Source organism: Mustela putorius, unplaced genomic scaffold, assembly GCF_011764305.1.
Source record: "Mustela putorius furo isolate JIRA1106 unplaced genomic scaffold, ASM1176430v1.1 tig00000480_pilon_pilon_pilon, whole genome shotgun sequence".
NCBI classification, from domain to species: Eukaryota; Metazoa; Chordata; class Mammalia; order Carnivora; family Mustelidae; genus Mustela; species Mustela putorius.
The window spans coordinates 5,769,008-5,786,108 of record NW_025421397.1 but is presented as its reverse complement, the minus strand read 5'-3'; the positions used below and the strand labels follow the sequence as shown (position 1 = coordinate 5,786,108).

General features: G+C 36.3%; 1 protein-coding gene across 1 annotated transcript in view; it reads right to left on the bottom strand.

Moving 5' to 3' along the window:
• Window positions 1–17,101, bottom strand: part of KLHL1 (kelch like family member 1) — a 393,181-nt gene that overhangs the window by 23,875 nt on the left and 352,205 nt on the right. Inside the window, exon 9 of the mRNA XM_045080638.1 lies at window positions 3,121–3,333. Within this exon, the coding sequence (XP_044936573.1) occupies window positions 3,121–3,333 (213 nt within the window). The remainder of the gene's footprint in view (window positions 1–3,120; window positions 3,334–17,101) is intronic.

Below are 17,101 nucleotides of genomic sequence, written 5' to 3'. Positions count from 1 at the left end.
TTCACATAGTAGCAATAACATTAAATAGTGGTTTAAGTTTGAACAGAGTCTGTTTACTAAAAGCTTTCTCTTGCCAATGGCCTTATTCTCAGCAAAAACCATCACCTATCCTTAGGACAATAAAAAAGATAGAGCACCTTTCTGCCATTGACTGTACAACTTGTAAACATGAATATGACGGATGTGGTTTCTTAATGTTAAGAGGAAAATTGTTATGCTCATCACTGCAATCTGCCACATATCTCTTGTTCTTCTCCCATATAGAAGTTATCCTATCCTCATGGGGTTTTCTGTGGCCATGTAACTGGTTTGCCAAAGGATGAAGAAAAGAGAATTATATTACTGGCATGTGGAATCTTTAGGAATCTGTGAACAATGTATACATTTCCCTTTTGATACCAGCAGTGCTTATATTGTAGCTTATATGCCAATCTGAGTAACAGAGCAATGATATCATGGATCTGTCATGGACATGTAACATCAGTAAGAAAAAATTATGGTATTAAGTCACAGAGAATTTTGAAGTTATTTATTACAGTAGAATTATTTATTCTATCCCAACTGATAAAACAGTTGACCTGATTATTCCCTACTCTCACTTCCCTACATATCAGCATGCATCTTTATGTAATAAGAAATATCATCCTAGGATTCACTAATTCTCTAATCCTTACTGCACACAATGTAATAGTTTTAAGTGATGTACAGCTCTTAGAGAGAATTTAGCTATAACTATGCCAGGAAGTGTTTGGGTTGTTGGACCAAGCCTAAAGCCAAGGTGACTTTCCATTCCAGACCTTTGTGAACTTGGGCATTTTTAGGAATAATTAAAAGAGGACCAGGATTACAGAAAATAGACATGTAATAAGTCTGTCTTCTATTATGACACAAAACACAGTCCATAATTCACCTTTGAGAGTTTCAAGGGAGTAGTAGAACAAGATAGGATGAATAGAACAATGAAATATTTAATCTTTATAAAGTGAAATAACAAGTATTTATAAATAGATTACTTAAAACTGTTTTAAAGGATCTTTTAAAATCTTACTTTAAATTCTTGTGAAAAAACTAACAAGGTTTTAAATATTAGTTGAAGGAAAAAAGGAGGGACATAAGAAAGAGAGTAGGAAGGAGAAAGCATGGAAAAAACAAGAACGAAAGTAAGGCCAGAAATAAACCCAAAATTATATGGTCAGTTAATCTTTGACGAAGAGGCAAGAATGTGCATTGGGAAAAGGACTGTGTCTTCCACAACTGGTATTGAGAAATCCAGACAGCAACATGCAAAAGAATGAAACTGGACCACTTTCTTACACCATACATAAAAATAAACTCAAAATGGATTAAGGACCTAAGTGTGAGACCTGAACCATAAAAAATCGTGGAAGAGAACATGGGCAGTAATTGTTCTGACATTGATTGTAGCAACATTTTTTTAGTTATTACTCTTGAGGTGGAGGAAACAAAAGCAAAAATAAACTATTGGGACTACATAAAAATAAAAAGCTTCTGCATAGCAAAGAAAACCATCAACAAAACTAAAAGACCTAAACTTACTGAATGGGAGAAAATGTTTGCAAATGACAGATCTGATAAAGGGTTAGTATCCAAAATATATACAGACCTTATAATACTCAATACCAAAAAATAAATAAATAAATAAATAAATAAATAAAATAAAATTCCAATTAAAAAGTGGTAAGAAGACCTGAACAGACATTTCTCCAAAGAAGACATACAAATGGACAACAGACATGAGAAGATGTTCAACATCATTCACTCATCCTTGGGAAAATATAAATCAAAACCACAGTGAGATATACCTCATATATGAGATATCACCTATCAGAGTGGCTAAAATCAAACACAAGAAACAATAAATGTTGGCAAAGATGTGGAGAAAAACAGAACTACTATATGCTCCAATAACCACACTAGTGGGTATTTACCCAAAGAATACAAAAACAGTAATTTGGAAGAATGTATGCATCCCTATGTTTATTGTAGCATTATTTACAATAACTAAATTATGCAAGAAGCTAAAGTGTCCATCAACAGATAAATGAATAAAGAAGATATGATACATAGATATGATATATATATGATATGATATATATGATACACACACACATATATAATGGAATATTATTCAGCCATAAAAAGAACAAAATTTTACCATTTGCAGTAACATGGATGGAGCTAGAGAGTATAATGCTAAGCTATGTAAGCCAATCAGAGAAAGATAACCATATGATTTCACTTATATGTGGAATTTAAGAAACAAAAAAAATGGGGGAAAAAGGCAAATTAAAAAAAAGAAAAAACTCAACTATAGGGAACAGATAGATGGTTATCAGGGGGAGGCGAATGGGGAATGGGTGAAATAAGTGAAGAGGATTAAGAGTACACTTATCCTGGGGCACCTCAGTGGCTCAATTGGTTAAGCAGCCCACTCCTAACTTTGGCTCAAGTCATCAGCTCAAGGGTGAGAGATTGAGCTCCATGTTAGGCTCCAAGCTGGGTGTGGAGCCTGCTTAAGAGTCTCTTTCTCCCTCTGTCTATCTCTCCTCCCTTTCTCTAAAAGAAAAAAAAAAAAGACTATACTTATTTTTTTTTAAAGATTTTTATTTATTATTTATCTGAGAGAGAGTGAGCTAGATAGCACAAGCAGGGGAAACAGCAGAGGGAGAGGGAGAAGCAGGATCCCCGCTGAGCAGGGAGCCCGATGTGGGGCTGGATCCCAGGACCCTAGGATCATGACCTGAGACAAAGGCAGAGGCTTAAAAGATTGAGCCACCCAGGTGTCTTAAGAGTACACTTATCTTGATGAGCAGTGAGTAATATACAGAATTGTTGAATCACTGTATCATACCTGAAACTAATATGACATTGCATGTTAACTATGCTGGAATTAAAATTAAAAAAAAAAGAAGAAGAAGAATGAAAGTGTGCATGTGTGTGTATGAGGGCGGGGGAGTGGGATAAAGATAAAGTGGGATAAAAAGATTTAAAAAGCAGAATTTACCCTTCTTAAATTATGCAGTTTTTATAGTCACTTGAATTAGGCATCAGTATAATTTACATTATTTCTCTCAGTATAACTGGGACCTTGGATCTTACCTTTCTACATAATCTAGTAACCGGGAACAATGATTTGAAGCAGGAGCATCATGACCTCCTACCGCATAGAGAAACCCATCGCAGGTGGCCACTCCAACACCCCCTCTCCGCTTACACATTGGAGCGCACATGTTCCACTTATTTGTATGAGGGTCATAATATTCCATTGAACTCAAACAGGAACTTCCATCACGACCTCCAACTGAATATAACCTAAAAACACAATCAGAAAAATAGGATTTAATACTATAGTCTGAATGACAAAAATGTAGAAAAGAAGTCTTTTAAAAATAAATTTTCTATCACTATATGAGTCTCACATGTGTGTTAATAAGATTAGATGTGGAAATTTTGCTTTATCAGTGGACATTACGATTAATATATTGGTAAATAAAAACTGAAACGTATAGTATTAAGTTGAAGTAAATGCATAGGAAGATATTATTATTTAGTATATAAAGCCATGCAGGTCTTAGATTTGCAAATGCATGCTCTAATATAATTTAGTAACTAAAATATGATGTTTAAACTAATTTCAAATCCTAGAGACTTTTTAAAAAGCTGTTTATGTTTCTTTCTCTGAAAGCCTGCCATGATAAAATGTTTCTGACCGCCCAAGTATGTGCTTTATGGTTGTAACGCCTCTTTGCTTGGTTACTCACAGTTATCTGCCAAATCTCAATCTTCAGTAAGTTGAAATTAATCAAGAGGAACATTTTATTTATTTATTTATTGAAGATTTATTTATTTATTTATTTATTTGACAGCGAGATCACAAGTAGGCAGAGAAGAAGGCAGAGAGAGACGGAGAAGCAGGTCCCTGCTGAGCAGAGAGCCCGATGTGAGATCATGACCTGAGACGAAGGCAGAGGCCTTAACCCACTGAGCCACCCAGGCGCCCCAAGAGGAACATTTTAAAGAACATGTATTGGACAGTTTAACTCACAGAAGCACCCAGAAATGAAACGGAGAAGTTTTTGTCATCCTAAACACTTCATGAAATCTGAGCTTCATTTATTTCTGTGATGATCTAACTCAGAAGAAGTATGCTATAATCATGAAGTATTATTAAAATTTAAATATTTTTTTGCAGAAATCTTACTTATTGAGTAAGTCTCTTCACACAAGGCATCTTGCACAGTTCCTGGTACATAATTTATATATAAAAAAAGTATCCTTCTTTCTTCTATCATTTTAAGGGAATTGTTGACTTCTTACATTTATAAAGTACAGTGTTGATTTATCTGAACCCAGCATTGCTAATGGAGTATTTCTGTGCAATAATATATCCCATATTTTCTTTCCCCAAAATCGTTTAAAATGCTAATATACAAATATATAGCTAAATGTACATAGAAACTAATGATAATTAAGCCTATTGCTTACATTTTAGAAGTCAAATATTAAGCCTATTAGTATAGCCTTTTATTTGGAAATTAAATATTCCTGTAAAGTTCACAAGTTACAACATCAATGACTTCTTCAATATAATTATGTCTGTTACAAACCACTATTCAATAAATCTCTTTCTTCTGTGTGAACACTCCATTAATAAAATCCAGTAACACAGGGATTATACAAAAAAGAAATTTATATAATGCCTTGATAAAAATGACATAATATTTGACAATCCCTTTTGTAACATAAATATTTGATGTATGGTAGCTCTTATTTTATAAATTACTTATGAAAGCCTAGGCTATGTTATCTGTAGGTTCTTTCATTTGGTACATGTCCCTTTTAATGTCTTTCTATATAGACTATATAGTATTATATAGGCTCCAGAGGAACAATGCAGTTGCAACTAAAGCAATTAACATAGTGATTAATATTAAGGCAGAATTACTTGACAAGAGTAAATGCACTGGATTTTTCCTCAAAAATGAGCTTCAAAAAACAAATGATAAAAATGTAATTTTTGTAAAATATAGTAGTGTCCTCTTGGACTGCTCTATGAATCCACTGTTAAAACTAAGAGATGTATCTTAATACTTGAAAAAGATTCTGAAAATTATGTACTCTACAAATAATATGGTATCAGCTAACATTATCTCTAATCCACTTATTCTGAAACATAAATTTGCTAAGTGACTAAGAATTATAATGAAAAAATGAATAATAACTATTACTATAATTATAGTTAAAGTTCTAAAAATAACCAAAAGATAGAAACAATATACTCCCAAGCAGTTAGAATAAATGCTAGAATGTATGCATATAACTTCATGTACAATTATTTTCTCAGATCTCCCTTCATAAGCTGTTTAATCATGACTTCGCTTGATTCCCTGCTTTGCTTCACTACAATGACAAATTAGATGTTGAGAACCTGAGGAGCAGAGAAGAGTCTGATGTGAGATGTGAATGCACTGACAAGATAGGAAGTGGCAGCTGACAATTTCACAGCAAGAAAGGAAACGTGACATTTTAGAGTTGAAAGATGAGTGGAAATTTGTAAGATGAAGAAATGGGGGAAAGCATCACAAACAGGGAAGACATTATGTATAAAGACAAGAGGCAAGAAAGGTCATAGCAGGTGATAAATAAAGAGTGACAGGTATGTCATACTGATGGAAGGGGGGTTATGGAAGAGGGGTAAGGAGAGATGCAGCTGGTAGATGAAAAGACTAGGCTGAGAACACAGGCATTGATGCCATGCTGCAGAGCTGCGATTTCATTCTGAGGTGGTGAGAAAAGGACAGAGAAATAACATTCTTAGGAATCATCAGGTACATAGTTCAGTTTGCTGTGGATAATATGAGATCGGTAAGATCCCTGATTTAAGTGAACTCCTCTGAATTTTGCTGAGAAGGGCAAGAATCAGTCTTCCCCACTACTTTCCCTGACTTGTGTATTTATTCAACACTCAGATGAATTTTACCTCGAGTTTAGTGACCTGGTCTCGGTGTTTTGAGACCTATTTGCCATGTGCCCATCTAAATGAGTGTCACACATGTCATATTCTAGAAAATAAAATATAGCAATTTCAGGAAACAAATCCTGTACTAGTTAGGATATGGGTTCAAATGTATTTAAAAGGGCTAGCATGAGACCCAGGCTGTCTTCACTTTAAAACATATCATCTGTAGAATATGACCCTTTGTCAAGAATTGTGAGAAATATGAATACTTTACTACTTAAAATCTAAGAAATTAGTCCATCATAGTTTTGTAGATGTTAGAGAAAGACAGAGAACAATTGCTATTATTCACAGCAAACTAAGCACCATGATCTTCAAGTTCACATTGATTCTTGTTGTCCACCCTCTACCTCAAAGCCCAATAGGACAATAGAGGCTCAAGTAAATATTGCACGTGCAGTGCGCCTTGGCCTTTCTCACATCTGAAGAACACTGAGTTGAAGAAATGCTAATTCTTTAAAGAAACCTGTCAACAAAGCTGCCCAAGTTTTGCTCTGAAGGGAGATGTTATCTTTATTATTCTGGTCAAGGGACAAATCTGTTCTCTGCCCCAAAGAAAGACACAGTCTCTACCTTCCTAGAAGTTTGATTTACAAATATCCTTGCAGGCAGTGTGAAAAAGTTGGCAGCACTTCTTACTTGGAAAATGTACATAAATGCTAAAATCCCATTGTAGAATTCTCCACAAACACTCTTGTCCTGAAGGCTGAAGGTAGCCCTACCTGTCACCACTACAGTTCAAACAACAGGACAAAGGAAAAGTGGAAGGCGTGCACTCTCTCCCTTTAAGAATTTTTTTTTTAAGATTCCACAAATTAATAAACAAAAAGCAGAAATCAAACCTATAAATACAAATAACGAACTAAGGGTTGCCAGAAGGAAAGGGGGTGGAGGCAAAATTTGTGAAGGGGAATGGGAGACACAAGCTTCCAATTATGGAATAAGTCATGAGAATAAAAGTTACAGCATAAGATATATAGTCAATGATACTGTAATTGTGGTGAGCATTAAATAACAGAGAAATTAAATAATTACCTTTTATTCTGAAAACTAATGTAGCAATGTATATAAACTACACTCAAAATAAAATTAAGTAAATCATCTTTTAAAAAGTTGCATATCTCACTTTTGTTATACCACTGACCAAACTTAGTTAATGGCAACAAGTAATTGATAAGGTGCTACAATATGTTATTTTTATTTTAGGTGGCCATATGCTTAGTTAACCAGTGAGTATTTATATTTCATAGACAAAGGAGTGAATAAGTATTAGGAGACAATTAGAAGTTTCTGACACAGAACTAGGTCTTCTCTAGCCCTATTTTGCCACTGTGCATTCTACCTAGATACCTTTTTCCTGCATAGGCTAGATACCTCTCATTCATCTCTCAATCAATTCAGGTGTATCTCTACTAGAAAGTTTTTTTCTGGTCCCACTTTTTCTTTTTCCCAGAAAATTAACATTGTTTGTAATCTCTATCCTAGGTAAAGTTATTTAATATTTGTCATACCTTATCAATAGTGCATACTTTGGGATGACTGTAATCAAACTCAAGTCCCTCTGCCTGATGCCATGGCAAAGACCATCGCTGAAACATGGAGTATGCAGCAAGGAAAGGTTTATTCTAGAGGCAACCAAATGAGGCGACATGAGGGTAAGCCTCAAGTCTGCCCTTCTGAGAAGTAGAGTAAGGGAAATTTAAAGGCAGATGAAAAAGATCTGGTTAAAAATTGCACCTGAGATTTGTCCCATTAACTCTTTATTTTCTAGTTTTAATCCCCACTGTCTTTTGGTCATTCCTCATTCTTGAGGGAATTGGGATGATGAACACTTTCTGCTGAAATGGAGGGAACATTGGGGTTAGAAGAATGGGACATTTAGTTCCAGGTTGAAACTCAACATTCTATATTACCAAAGGGTTTGTACTTTGGTTATCACTGTTTTTTTTCTAGGACCTCAGGGGAAGTTTGCTATAACCAAGAAGCTTGTTGTACTTATTGATATCTTCAGACCACCTCTCCTAAATAGTAGTTTTAGGTCCATCAGAATATTGCTGGAAAAAGCAGCATTCTTTTCAACGTTTTCTTTGCTGATTGAGTATAGCAAACCTATGGATTCTTGTCCTTTTAGTGTGATGAATCCATGGCTTAATTCCCTGTAGTTTCACTGAAGAAAGTAGGGTTAGTAGCGCCTCATAGGGTCCTGTCCAACAAGGTTGGAGCTGGTATTCTGGGTGCTTGCTCTTCCAGATCTTTAATAACCCCAAGTCTCCAAGATTCAGGAGGTGTAAGGGCCCATCTCTGAGGTACATCATCCTGCTATACTGAGTGTAACTCATAGTATCCAGTTCCCTAATGGGGACTTCTAAGTAACAAATGAGTGTAAAAAGAGCCTTCCATATAACATTTCATAGAAACTTAATTCAAGCCTGCTTCTAGGGGCCACTCTTACCCAAGAAGCTTTTTCCTAAGTTCAGTTGCTTTCTTGGCATATCTTTGCCAAAAGTTCATTTTTTTTTTCCCCCAGTTGGGTAGACTCTCCAGAAAATGTGTGATTTCCATTGAATGCCCAAGGCATGGGACCCTGCCTGTGTGACTCTGCCACAAAGGCTGCTCCATTGTTGCTCTGAATTATTAACAGCAATCCAATTCTAGGAATAATTTTGCTTAAGACTGTTTTGACAGTTTAGGAGGCCTTTTTTGAAGGTCATGGTAAGGTTTCAAACCAGCTTGCATAGGGATCTACAAATATTAGCAAATACTAAAAATCACCTGTTGTTTATGGCATCATGATAAAATCTACCTGCCACCTTTCTCCAGGTTCAGTGCCTCTAAGCGTTAGGGCTGATTTAATGTTAAAACCTGTTTAACTATTCGGGCCTGCTTAGCCAGAGCGACTCCATATTGCCTAAGTAGCCATATTGTTGTTTACATCCACGGACTTCATTCTGGGAATAAACACCCCAGTAGATCCTGGTATCGGTTCCAGGTATCGATTCCGAGAGCAAACGCCTTAACAGTAGAAGCCACATACCTTGGGTTTGTGGTTATGCCCTATAAAATGAGCCTGTGAGATCGGGACAGGGTTGCTCTCTTTGGAGGCAGCCCTGGCTGGTCAGTCTGACTTCTAATGCTTGGCATAGAATAAAGCTTTGCATAACTTTCACTTTGTCTCAGTCTCGTTCCTTTGATAACGGACCCCAACATAACTTGTATACATTTTAGAGCTGGTGAAAGCCCAGTCTTAGGATTGTTTTTACTGCAGGGTCACGTTTTTGGAACAGTTCTCTGAAGACTGGGACCTGCAATATAATTCCAGATCCATTGAAGAATAGCATCATACTCATAATGGATGCTTTTGGTGAATAGGGTTTATCATTTCTTCTGTAAGATGTTCTGTGATAAGGAATCAATGTATTTCCAGCTGGTTTTAATGCCAAAATGGTGTCCAAACCCCATTTCTTAGCTTTTCTGAGGTCCACCAAGGAAAACTGAGGTGGTTATTTAGTTACATCTATGTCTGGTACTAAAATCATTACAGAGAGCTTTGGGCTTTTTGTATTGACTGCCAGCTTGGCAGCTTGATCTGCCTAAATGTTCTGTTGGGCAATTGAACGGTATAATTTCTGGTGTCCTCAACAATGGACAACAGCTGTTGGGTCACTTTTGCATTCAGATCTTCATTGTCTTTGATCCATAAAGCTGTTCCATCCATAAATATTTCAGTGTCTGGATTTTCCAATGGTAGATCCATCTAATTAGGATGGCTGCAATAAACTTACTCAATTATCTGTGGGTCTCTGGTGATCTTTCTGAGTGGCTAGACAGCAATAGGCATGAAGATCATTTAACATGGGCCATGTAGAAATTTTTCTCTAAAGTTTACCTCAAGTTGTTAGGTTCAGTTTCCAGGGCTTCAGGAAAAATAGAGCAATTTTAGTTCTTGGTAATTTCAAGTCAAGAGAATGGAGGAAAAAAATGGAAACATCGGTATGGAGAGTCTTGTCAGATATTTGAGAAAACCAGAAGAATTCAGGATCCAGTCATTTTTTAGGCAAACAACAAACACTCTAAGACAGCTAATCAGAGCTAGAATCTCATATCCACAAAGGCATGTTACTGAAACATAATTTCTCTCTAAAATCACCCTCATTTCCAAAGATAGCCAAATTAAAACTAATTTGTTTGTAAAATAAGCCCAATTTTAACAAATTTGGCTTCATTATTTACATAAGCACAATAAGAATAGTGATTGGCCATATAGGTTTTTTTTTTTTTCCTTTGTTTTGTTTTGTTTTGTTTTCTTTTGTCTGCTTTACTGGAAATGCTCATAAGGAATTTCCTCATGAACTTATAACAGTCTCTCAAGGCTAAGAAGCCAAGCCAAATACTTGCCATCAGGTTTTACCGATAATACCTATATATTTAGGGGAATTCCTCTCTTCTATAAGTTCCCAAAATATCCTGAGGTTCCTGTATAAGCCAGGAAGGAACCTTCTTTACTCTCCTGGTAAGGCTGCTCAGAGTCCTATAAACAAGTACCAGGACAATTTTTCTAAGGGGCTTCATTGGTTCCATAAAGTCAGCCTTAGCTCCTTAAAACTATCTGGTCATATCTGAGTCTATGAACATCTCCCTAAAACATGACTGATGACTCAAAACCTTGTTAAAATAACTAGTATTTTCAATTGTGTCCTGTCATAAGGAGATCGGACTTATTGAACTTACATGAATAAATACATTGTCATGAAAATATAAGAATACACACTGAGAATTTTTTTTAATTTTGGAAGAATCATAGGATGAAAAAGATAAACGTTTTATATTTATTTACAAAGAAATATTTTCCAAATATCTGTAAGTCATAGATAGCCTTAAATCTGGAAGAGCAAACAGTAGAGAACCAGCAATGTTCTAAACAAGAGTCTCTGTGAATACAGATTTTCCTTTAGTTCTAGAAATTCTTACTTTAGTTTTGTGATCTTAAAGGTAACAGAGACCTGTATTTGTCATTACAGTGGAATTCTGTAGCTTACAACACTTTAATAGTTAAAATTGCAAGTGATAATAGTTATACCAGAATCTTTTAAAACCTTAGGGATTCTGTATAATTTCTAGAAGAGTTACAGCATTCAACCATAAAATAAAACTTAAGAAGGATTATCATCACTTATTTGGCAGTGCTTCCCATGTAATTTGATGTCCCCCCAAAATAAGCTTAGTACAAAATACTTCATTTAGAAGTTGAATTTTGGGAAGTTTGTGAAATATCATGAGGTTTTAAAGCACGTGCTTAAATTAGATTACAGATCATCACAGAACTTAATGATGATCTATTTAGCCAAGGTGGCAGAAAGAGATTCTAAAGACAAATGCAGAGGGTTACATAGTTGTTAAAAACAAAAAGCAAAAAACTTAGCTCTTTTAATATTGAAAAGATTCAACTTTAAATAACCAATGGCTTAATAAAGACAGAAATATAGAAACACATTTTCTAGGCAGATTAAAGAAAAACCTTTGTTTACAGTTTAGACCAATAATATAAGGAAACTCAATTTAATAGGAAAACCAAATTCCAGTTTTATACTAGTGTATTTATGATATTAAAACTCCTTTATTCCATCAAGAGGAATTTGTTTTTTAAATGTATGCTGTCCCTTCTTTATTCCTTCCTGTCATCTCCCATGTTGATATATACTTATTGAGACAAGGATATCCAGGGCACTGCATGGATTTGAGTTCTTCCATAGATGCTCTGATGTGCTGACCAGAATCTCTGTCAGGAATGAAGGACTCTCAGTTGTAAGAATGCTGCCAATAGTCCTCAACTCTCAGAGGCCATCAGGGATCGCCTGGACTGAAGACAGCTGCCTTGCCAAGGGCATACTCTCTGCACAGGTGGTCACATGCTTGGACTGTTATAAAATCCCAGCCCTTTTGCCTGAATTTAGGAGCGTTCTGAAGGGTAATCCAACTTTTGGAGCTCCTTAGAGAACTAGTTAGGCTTCTGTTGATACTGTGTCACTGCTCAACTTCTGCCCCATCTTGCTCTCTTACACTTCCTTCTCTTCCCTAATAAACTGATTTACATAATCTTAGTCAGTCTGTACTGCATATAAAATTCCTTTCCAAAGAGTCCCTTCTCACAAACCTTCTACAGCTCTCCTTTTTATATTAGGACAGATTTTGTCCCAAGTTTACCATCTTTAAATAACCAGTCTCATTTCCCTTGCCTAAATGGCTGTTTCCCTTAGTATTTCCAGTTTTCAGTTACATTTATAAAAATTACTTACATCTGTTTATTCTTAGATTACTCATACAACTTCATGAGACATTAGACAAACCTCATTTTTTTTTCTTTTCTGACAGATTTTGCAATGGAGATAACATGAACTTACTTGACTTTCAGTAAACAGAGGCAGTAAAAATTTCATATGTAATGATAATTCTAAAGACATGTCCATTTTAATTAAAACAACCTTAATTTAGCTTTAATACTAAATATCTTCCGAGATCATGTGAACTTGCAAAACAAGTTTCAATCTTTGAGTTTTAGAATGCCCCATTTTTAAAAGTGCTTACCTTTGAATTGACTAAGTAGAGCTCTTTTACAAATTAACTTTAGAAAGGCCATCCAGAGATAGAAAAGATACCTCACATTTACGATATGCATGGAAACACATACAAGTATACAAACAAGATGCAAACAACGTTTTAAAGGTCCACTTTTCAATATCTCCCTTTTATCACACAAATCTAATTACAATTTATGGATCTATTCATTGGCCATTTTTTCTCTGGAGTCTAATAAATATTGTGGCCAGCATTGAAAACAAAACAAAACAAAAAAAAAAGATTTTCTAGTTTTGGACAGAGAGCTGCATGAGGGAATCAAGAGGTCATTCCCCATTCTCCAGTGAGAACAAGGCTGTTTTTTTCATAAGCCACAGCAGTAAATAAACCAAATGAAACCCAGCACCTCCGTGAGCACTGGTTCCTCCCTAAAAGTCAGAACTTCGCCTGCTGAACCAAATGGTTTCCTAGATAGCCTTTTCTTAAGCAAGAAAAGGAGGCCAAGAGAACCAAAGCCCTGTATTTGGAGGCAACCAAATAAGTGAAAGAATCGAAGCCAAACTAAACAGGAGAAAGAAGTGAACTCACCTCTGGTTGCACGGGAAATACTCACCAAGGGATGTCTGTCCAAACTGAAACCCAAACCACATCCTTGCCACAGTAGAGATGGCACATCCCCACCCCTACCCCCACCCCAGGATGGTCCATAGGACAAAGGGTCTAGGCTGCTTTTGAGACTTAACACCAGACTCCTGTTAGTGGCTGGGGACTTACAAACCACAGCAAAGAGCTCCTGCCTGGCTTACCAAGATTGTAACTGAACCCAAGTTCTTCTGCCAGGTATGCAGTAGTCACCAAGACATGGCATATGCAGCAAAGCAAGGCTTTATTCTAGAGGCAGCCAAACAAGGAGACAGGAGGGCAAGTCTCAAAACTACCCTTCTGAAGGATGTTAAGGAAATTTAAAGGCAGAAAGTCTGGGTAAAATATTATAGCTGCTCTTAATAATATGCAATTGAGAGGAGTTCTGTTAACCACTTGGTTACCAGTTTCCTGGCTATAGAAATTGCTTCGTAGACCATTGCCTCCATATTTGAAGTCTTTGGAATTAAATACAATTTTCACTCAATATATTGTTACTCCAAAAATATGTTCAGATATCCTTTCCCTTGTGTAATAAAAATATAAGAATTCCACAACCCTTACTAGATAAAACCTTTGAAGCAATTCCCTGGATCCAGAACTCAGTTTGATTCTGTGTTTCTTAATTGACAGGAGAACTCTTTAGTCTGATTCCGAGAGCGTGCTGCTATCAGAATACTACAGCATCTGTCCTTCAGTGAACTTTTTCTTGAGAGGTTCTTGTTAGGGTATCTGACTGTACGGTGAGCAGAATTTCAGTAAGCTTAAGGGCCGTCTGGGTGGCTCAGTGGGTTAAGCATCTGCCTTTGGCTCAGGTCATGATCCCAGGGTCCTGGGCTCAAGCCCAGGTGTTGGGCTCCCTGCTCAGTGGGGAGTCTGCTTCTCCCCCTGCTTGTGCTGTCTCTCTCTCACTTGCTCACTTTCTCTCTCTCAAATAAATAAATAAATAAAATCTAAGAAAAAATAATTTCAGTAAGCTTACCACGGGTTATATGACTGTTCTTGTTCCTGTTCGCTGTGAAATGTGGCAAATGCAGTCTGAGAGTTGCTGACGTTGTAACATGGCTCGTAAGCAAGGTTGCGTGGGGAAATCTGATAGCAAATACGTACTTTTATTTATTAGAATGTGCTTATTCTTTCTAAAGAAACCTCTACTTGTAAACATGCATATTGAGTTAGGTCGTTTAACACACTCCAAAACTTGGTTGAATTCACTAACCTAACACCTGGTAGAAATGGTCTCTACTACCTTCAATCCCTCCATCCCCATGTTTCCTTGCCAGCTCCCACACTATACCTATTACAAGTCTGCATTTCCTTCCTTTGATGTTTCCAGTTTTCCTCTAATATAATGTAAGCTCTCTGAGGGCAGATTTGCTTTATCTTTTTTTTTTTTTTTTTAATATATCACAGTGGCCAGTACATGTTTGTACATATTTAGTTTGTTTGTGTGTGTGTGTGTGTGTGTGTGTTTATTTTTAATGAATCAAGTATTGGTTTCCAATTCTTTAAAAAGGGTGATTCATCTATGGACTATCTCAAAGAAAAAGCATCTATGTTCCCCTGAAATAAATTTTTTTTAAATATTTTATTTATTTATTTGACAGACAGAGATCACAAGTAGGCAGAGAGGCAGGCAGAGAGAGAGAGGGAAAAGCAGGCTCCCTGCTGAGCAGAGAGCCTGATGGGGGCCCAATCCCAGGACCCCAGGATCATGACATCATGACCTGAGCCAAGGCAGAGGCTTTAACCAACTGAGCCACCCAGGCACCCTCTGAATTAAAATTTTGACGAAAGGCAGAGAAATGTATTAATCATGTGTCTTGGTGTCACAAAAGAAGGAAAGATTAATTTTAAATGGGTGAAGTTAAAAAAAATGGTTGATGGAATGGTACAAATTAAACTAGGCTTCAGATAGTGGAAAATAATATATAACAGTATCATTTACATTTTATTTAGGTAAAAGAAAATCTTAATGTATTTTTAATACTTCCTGACATTACTGTTCTCAAGTGTAATAAAATGAATCCTTTTAGTATTGCCCTTTCCAGATGGCATTTAATGCTCATAGAGAACCAGAGTTGTGTTAGACTGAAGTTGTGTCACTTTGGAAAGATTTCAGAGGTATCCACAGATCAGGTGCAAATCTGAGGAGAGAATTTAAGTGGACAGTGAGCAATGCATAGCTACAATTTATTGGGAAAATAACAATGAAAAAGAAATGGAAGTAGAGAGATCAGTCTGTGAAAGGAAACAATCGTTTGGACCATGTTACCGTGTTCCAGTGATCTGAGCGATTCAGTATGACTGGGACATAGGATGACTCTAAGGCAGTTGGGAAGAGCAGAGACTGGAGAAAGTCTCAATCCTAAAAGATACTGAATTCCAGACTGAGGAGAATCTGGCAGTGGCCATGCTCAATAGGGAGCCCAAATGAATTGTCTGCTGTTGCTCTGCATTCTAGTTTGGAGGCATGGTTTATCAAATAGCCCTGTTGAACTCTCTGGATACATTATATCCAGTCTACTAGTGTGAGAAGACTCCAATAATTTTATCGTTTCCTCAAAAAGTTATCAATTATTCTTCAGCCAGAGTGATCCTTATAAAATTAAAATACAACCACATCACTGTCCTTTCTGACTTTTTTTAACATCTTTACCTTAGCTAAATTGTTGTATATTCCGGGGCCTTTCTATCCAGTCCTTGGGGCCACTGTCTCTCATGTTACAGTCAAACTTAACTTTTCCTCCTTTGCTTTTCACACTTGGAGACTTGACACAAATTGTTGCTTTTCAATACATTGCTCCTCCACTTTCTGGAAATCTGTTAAATCAATCAAGTAAGTCCTATATGTATATGTGTGTGTGTGTGTGTGTGTGTGTGTGTGTATAAACATATACACACACACATATATATACATATACACATATATATACATATGTATAAACATATACACACACACACACATATATATACATATACACATATATATACATACACACACACACACACACACACATATATATATCCCCTACCCCAGGAGAAAAATGATGAACTTCCAGAGTATATTACTAGTCCCAAGTGGGACTCAGCAAACACGCGTTTGTTTGTTTGTTTGTTTTTTCCTTATGCATGACTCTAAGATAATACAATTTTAATACAAATTGCTTTTCATAAAAAAGGTTATACAATTTGGGTTTCCATCTTTAAGAAAAAGAATATCAAAGTTTGAATAAAAAAATAAGCTCTTTCTTGAAAGGCACCTTGCAAATGACAGGCCCTAAGGCTTAAATTACTGTGCCAGATACTGGGACATACTGGAGAAAACAACAGACATTGATTCCTCTTATGATTCTTCAAGCTGTATAAGCTTCAGGCTGCACAGAAATTGCAACTGCCCCATGAGTATTATTAACATGAGGTTTTGAATGCATAAGCGGACTCAGTTTAGCCATGGTGAATCACGAAGCAAACCCTGCTGTTTTTGTCTGTTTTGGAGGTTCTCAAGAGTCTGTCACATACATTTATTAAAATTCAAGCCAATTTATGGATGTGCTTAGGCAGTATCAGTATCTGCTTTTTGAACTAACTCAGGAAATAAAGAGAAGCACACAGAATGACCTATTAGCTACAAAGTTTGAAAGAACCAAGCAGAAAGCAAAGAAAAAGCAGAAAGAATCACTGGTACAGAGAGCTGGGGATTCTAAGGTTTTGTATGGCCAATCACCACAGCACAATGTCTACCCATTGTTTCGTTGTGTTTTTTCCATTTATCAAGTAAGTCTGTTGGCTGTGCTGCCGTAAGATGACGTATCTACCACTTACCTTACTCTGTCTTATTGCGAG